Here is a 5,582-nt window from a genome sequence, read left to right on the forward strand (position 1 = left end):
ACATTTGTAGAGTTTGCAAGAATGTAAATGCTGCAGTCCTGTCCATTCTTACCCATAAACCTATTTTACCATAGGTACCTGCAGTGAGGAATGCAATGCTGCGTCTGCGTCATATTGTGAATGCATGCAGCACCAAAACCAGTTACAGTTCAGGATGATGCATTCATACTGCAGCACAGCACACATGTCCTGGGTTGTATACAGACTTGTGCCTTTTTTTGCTTTAGGGTGCATTGCCAACTCAATTGTAAAATGACCAGGCTACATCAATGTGAAATACAAGAATGTGAAGGAGCATTCTATGCAATGCATAAGTTTTCAACCTGGGTGGGAAGAAGCTGTAGGTGGGGGCAGCCCTGGTAGTGTGACCCAACTGGTGGTGCACCTAGCTAAAAGGGGCCGGGGAGATCACTGCAATGAGCTTTTTTGCATCAACAACCATTTGACCTCACAAACCATGGTTCATTATGTTCTTTGGCACTCCAATTCTAGTAGAGCTTTGCATTGGCAGCTGCCATGGTTTGTGTCAAAGGGTTGAAGTCAGCCCTTTGGAGGCCAGGGTGCAGTTAAAGATCAGCAGACTTTATTCAGATTTTTACCTGCACAGGGCTGTGACTGGGACTTTGAAACCCACTGCAGTTGGGGCTGCCCCCTACTGAAGATCTTTGGGGTGGTTTGGAATGGAGAACCAGATCTTCTCCATCACCACCACCTGACCCCCCCAAATGGGTGCAAGTTCCCATAGACACAACCCAAAATCTTGAGCAAGCCTTTCCAGAAGAGGAGGAAGTTTATAACTCCATAAGAATGGCCATGGTTCTGTAATGAAATTTGTTTATTTTGCCACCATTTTTGTTATCTCTGACAGTTAGTACTGTCACTTCTCGAATAAACACCAGCAAAGCAAACAGAAATTGTTGAGAGGTCAGGTCATTCCGAGATAGAAAGTTTTAATAGAAATATGAATGGGATCATCAAGATGTGATTTCCACAATCTGCAAATCCTCCACAGATCAGTGAACCCCTAGTACACGTCCCACAGTCCGATGCACCTTTATCTTCTGTGTGGGTGGTAAAATACTGATATGACCGTTGATGTACCCACTTTGTGTAAAGCTACCTACAGGTGGAGGTGCGGTGTGCTTTGGCTGCAGACGATTCCATATTGTTGTCACTTCCAAGAGAACTGCATGAGGTACAGAGATGTGATACATGCAGGACAGCCACGTGTGACAAGTCTAGAGCCAAGTGTATGGTCAGCACAGCAAGGAAAAAAACCCAGGGTGGATGCTTTTATTTTCATAGAAATAAATTCCCACTCCAGAAATAAAAATCAAAGAAAAAAAAATTCTTTAACCATTGCTGCACATTGGCAGAGCAATAACTTAATATATCAAAGAGAAGAGAGTCCCACAGCTTCTGTAAACTGCTCCATCTCTGGACAAACCAAGAACAAAACAAAATCTATGTTGTTAAAAGTAAAATAAACTAAAGGTCAGTCCACTGGCTGGCTTTCCCAAGGTCAGTGTATGGAGTCTGTGTTGTGGCTCCTCGGGGATCAGAGGTCAGTCCGTGCATGGGCAGCATTGGGAGCATATTTGGGCATCAGTTCGTTAATCTTACGGATGAAGTCGGATTTCTCAGCACAGCCTTTGCAGGTTTCGCCCCAGTCATCTAAGATCTTCTTCAGCTCCTTCACTCGAAGCTTTTTCAGATCCACTGTGCTCAGGTCAATCTGCTTGTCTGTGAGGAGAACAAAGCATTAATCTCCGGGGTGCACAGACTTTCATAAATGTAAAGAAATGTAAGGCCTATAGAATGTGTCATTCCAAAGCCCCAACTCCAAATCTTCAACTTTGTATACGGGTATAGCGAGCCCAGGTCAGCATGAAGACAACAGCCAGGGCTCAGGTGGGCTGGATAAGTGCAGGCAACATTCAACCCAGAGGAAATATGGCGCCGCATCAGAGGGCAATACACATGCTGGGCAATAGATTTGTTTTTTTGGGTCTGGAAAATTTTAACACAGTATATCTATATATCAGGTTCCTGGCATTCCTATGATAGCAAATCTGATGATAAGGTATGCAAGCAATGAACCCTCTCCATCAAAAGCATAGTTAGGGGTTGCAGTATGTGGGGACCCTCCTGGATATGTAATTAGATTTGCACAGCCCCCTGCCCCCATTTCCCGATATGGTTGTTGGGCTCTGGGGATGGCCTCATGGTATAGAAGTAGTGGGAAATTCTACCAGACTAAGGGGGAAACCAATTTTTGACACACTGCATGCCATGAAGACCCCCCACCCCACTCAAACTTAATTAAGCCAATGACCTGCCAGGTGCCATTAAACTATCTCACAATCGTGTGCAGGTCACCCATGAACCCCCAATGACTGAAATATGGTAGTTAAAGCTTTTGATACAAGTGACACTAAAATGCATGTCATAAATGAATGCAGATATTCAAAAAAACCTAGTAGCTGCCCATTTTGTTCTAAGATCTCCGTGCCCAAACCTCTAAAACCACAAACTGCATATTGGCAGTTTACTGCGTTTAGGTGGCAGTTATGGACTGCAAGTGTAATACAATGCTGTGCTAGGAAACTTTCAGCAAGGTGACCCCCATGGCTGAGATTGCTGCTCTGTCCTGTGATTCACCAAACTGCTCGCTTGAACTTGATCTTCAAACATTGGAAGGTGCATTGGTCAGGTTAAGTAACAACCTGCTACCACTTACCATATTTCAGCTCACAGATCTGGCTGTCTTTCTTCTTTAACCTCTCGCAGATCTTCTCTGGTGGAATGTGGTTGCTCATCGGCTTGGAAACTTCATTAGTGATCTTTGTGGCAGCATCACTGGTGGCCCCAATGTAATAACACTAAAGGAGGTGAAAACACAGATTTATAGATAGCAGTGGGTGTAAACCCTGACAATAAACCAAGGAAAGCATGTTATAAAAAAAAGGGGGGGGGGGGGGGGGGTGTTCTGTAGCCTTAACACTTCCTGTCCTGGGGTGACAAAAATAATTCTCAAAAAATGCAGCACAGAGTGTTGTAAACCCAGAACAGAAAATAATGCCTGATAAAGGAAAACTAATGCAAGCATGCAAGACTGGTCAGCTGCAAAATTTGGACATTGTATACCCCCCTCCTATCGTGTGATTCATCCCCCACCTCCTAGATTGTAAGCTCTTCTGGGCAGGGTCCTTCCCTTCCTCCTGTGTCACTGTCTGTCATTTGTAAAGCCTATTTAACGTACAGTGCTATGTAATATGTTGCTGCTATATATATCCTTTTTAATAATAATAGTTGTTTGGGTCTATAAACATGGCGGTTGTTTATCCAGTTAGGTAAATCTTCACCTAAGGGTTGGGAACAGTTCACCGAAATAAGATTACTGAACTGTAAACTTTCACTTTTTTTATTTAATATTAAAGCCTTAAATTTAAGCATTTCCCCAATAAGAGCACAACAAGCCTACTAACTAAACTGACTAAATACCCCCCCCCCCCCAAAGCCCAGTAATTGGGGGGTGCAGTATTCTACATTTAATTATGGAGTCTATATGGATAACACAGCAGGGCATCGGTCTTTTGAAATCAGGTAAGACCTATTAATATTATTTGGTATTTATATACCATTAGTATTTATAAAGCACCAACATATAACACCGCGCTGGTCATGGAATGATACATACAAATCTGTTCTCTTTGCCTTTTGCTTCATTGCAGGACTTGGTGAGCTCCTTCTCCACGGCAGCTGATGTGAATTCTACATTCTTCTCTTTAAGCGACTGGTAGAAGCGGCTCAGGAAGGAGACACAGACTGCAGAAAAGAAGCGCAGGTTATATGGGGCCACAGTAACAATCAACTCTATTAGGGCATTCACCAACCCATACAGGAAACCCCACGTCCCAGGGGAATAGAGCACAGAACCAACCCCACCGTACAATGACCGGGTCACAACTAACAGATCCTGCAGTCACCAGGAGCAGCTCATCTACTACAGCCCTAGGCCAAATGTGTGAGATAAATTTCCTGAATGCAATGCATTGGGTGGCCACCAAGCCCCCCCACCTCCAGTCGCTGTGAATGGGACACAAAATGGTATGAGGGTGGAGGTGATGGCCGCTCTGCTCATTTCACTATTCCATTTCTCTGATCCTGGAACATAAATATCTGATTTCCCGATATTGGATCCCAAGACTCACTGATTGGAGAATGGAAGATAAAGATGGCAGCCCTGAACATATTTAGGGACAAGCTGACTCCTGAGTGTTCAGGTGTATAATAGGCAGGCGCAACTTGCTGGCATAAAGAGACAACTTACCCTTGGAGTTACCCCACACATCCACCCTCAACTTTCCTAGATATGTAAATAGGCACAGCCACCACCCCCCACATCCTGATATAGAGTAGGGATCAAGGGGCAATACCGGGGGCACTGGAGAAGCAAATTAATAAATGTACTATTCTCTCCACACCTCATTCCATTAACAAATCAGGGGATTTTATATATCCCACCTTAATACACACACACACCATTCTCCACAAACCTGCCTCATATACCCCCTGCCCTCTCTCATAAACCCTTCATATTCTTCACCCCTTACACTATCACAAACCCACCCCTTACCCCAAAATACCATTATCATCATTAGGTCACCTTCCAATTGGCTGTTTGCTATTCCCTCCACCAACACTTACCTCCTCCTACAACCTCCCTCCCCCTTATATACCCCCCTTCATTCACATTTACTTTTACCCTCCCCAATGACACATACCCCCTTCATCCTCATCATACATCCCACTTATCATACACCCTCCATTCCTCATACATCCTGCTCTCACCTCATTTCCCCTCTTTGACCATAACACACCCTTCCCCCCACTTATATCTTATATATAACACCCTCTCTGTATCTTTCACATCATTTATCCTCATATAAGCCCCATAAGCTTTTCACCAACCTCACATACCCCTATACTGGTACCCCCCACTCCCTCAAATACCCCCATCCCCCTTCCTTTAGATAGTTTGCCTTTATAGTATTATATTCTCCCCCAACATATCCCCTTCCCCTCAGGCCTGACCCTCTTCTCCCACATTCGCCCTCACGCCCCTCTATACTTTCATCTCCCACGATCTTTCTTGTTCCTCCTACACCCCACTCACCCTCGCATTCTCCGGCTCGGAGCGGCTGCCCCGGCTCTGCCAGTAGGAGAAGGAGGCCGGCGACGGTGAGAGCTCCCGCAGTACTCATCCTCGTCTTCTCAGCCCGCACAGTGATTCTTCTCAGCACACCGGCACCACCGCGTCACCTAGCAACCCCACCCGCCCACGCTCGCTCCCTATTGGCTGATGCGCCGGACCCGCTTCCACGCTGCATATAATCATTGGCCAGAGCTCCACGCCTGTAACACGTCCCGCACCGCCATAGGCTGAATGTACGGCCACGTCTCGCGCGGATGCGGGATAGTTGTCGCTCTATGATTGGTTGAAGGTGAGGAATGCGGAAGCTGTCTGCCATGTTTGATAAGGGCATCTGATGGCAAATCTTTGAAAAGTCCTTATTAAA

At 45.4% G+C, this 5,582-nt stretch overlaps 1 protein-coding gene across 1 annotated transcript; it reads right to left on the minus strand.

The window, feature by feature from the left end:
- Positions 1-933: 933 nt before the first annotated feature.
- Positions 934-5,338, minus strand: MANF (mesencephalic astrocyte derived neurotrophic factor). The gene is made up of 4 exons (XM_072420368.1): positions 5,180-5,338; positions 3,701-3,828; positions 2,741-2,882; positions 934-1,743 (listed from the first exon to the last, which is right to left on the minus strand). Exons 1-4 carry the CDS (start codon positions 5,265-5,267, stop codon positions 1,559-1,561), a joined length of 543 nt encoding a protein of 180 aa, XP_072276469.1. The 5' UTR covers positions 5,268-5,338; the 3' UTR covers positions 934-1,558.
- Positions 5,339-5,582: the final 244 nt, after the last annotated feature.

This window comes from Pyxicephalus adspersus, chromosome 8 (assembly GCF_032062135.1).
Source record: "Pyxicephalus adspersus chromosome 8, UCB_Pads_2.0, whole genome shotgun sequence".
NCBI classification, from domain to species: Eukaryota; Metazoa; Chordata; class Amphibia; order Anura; family Pyxicephalidae; genus Pyxicephalus; species Pyxicephalus adspersus.

What these genes read in the sequence shown, in the direction of transcription:
- MANF (XM_072420368.1), bottom strand. Translation starts at nt 5,267, where the DNA reads ATGAGTACTGCGGGAGCTCTCACCGTCGCCGGCCTCCTTCTCCTACTG. An exon ending in AAGGCAAAGAGAACAGATTT is followed by an intron (nt 2,883 to 3,700) that starts GTATGTATCATT and finishes CACCTCCTTTAG; the next exon opens with TGTTATTACATTGGGGCCAC. An exon ending in GATCTGTGAGCTGAAATATG is followed by an intron (nt 1,744 to 2,740) that starts GTAAGTGGTAGC and finishes TTCTCCTCACAG; the next exon opens with ACAAGCAGATTGACCTGAGC.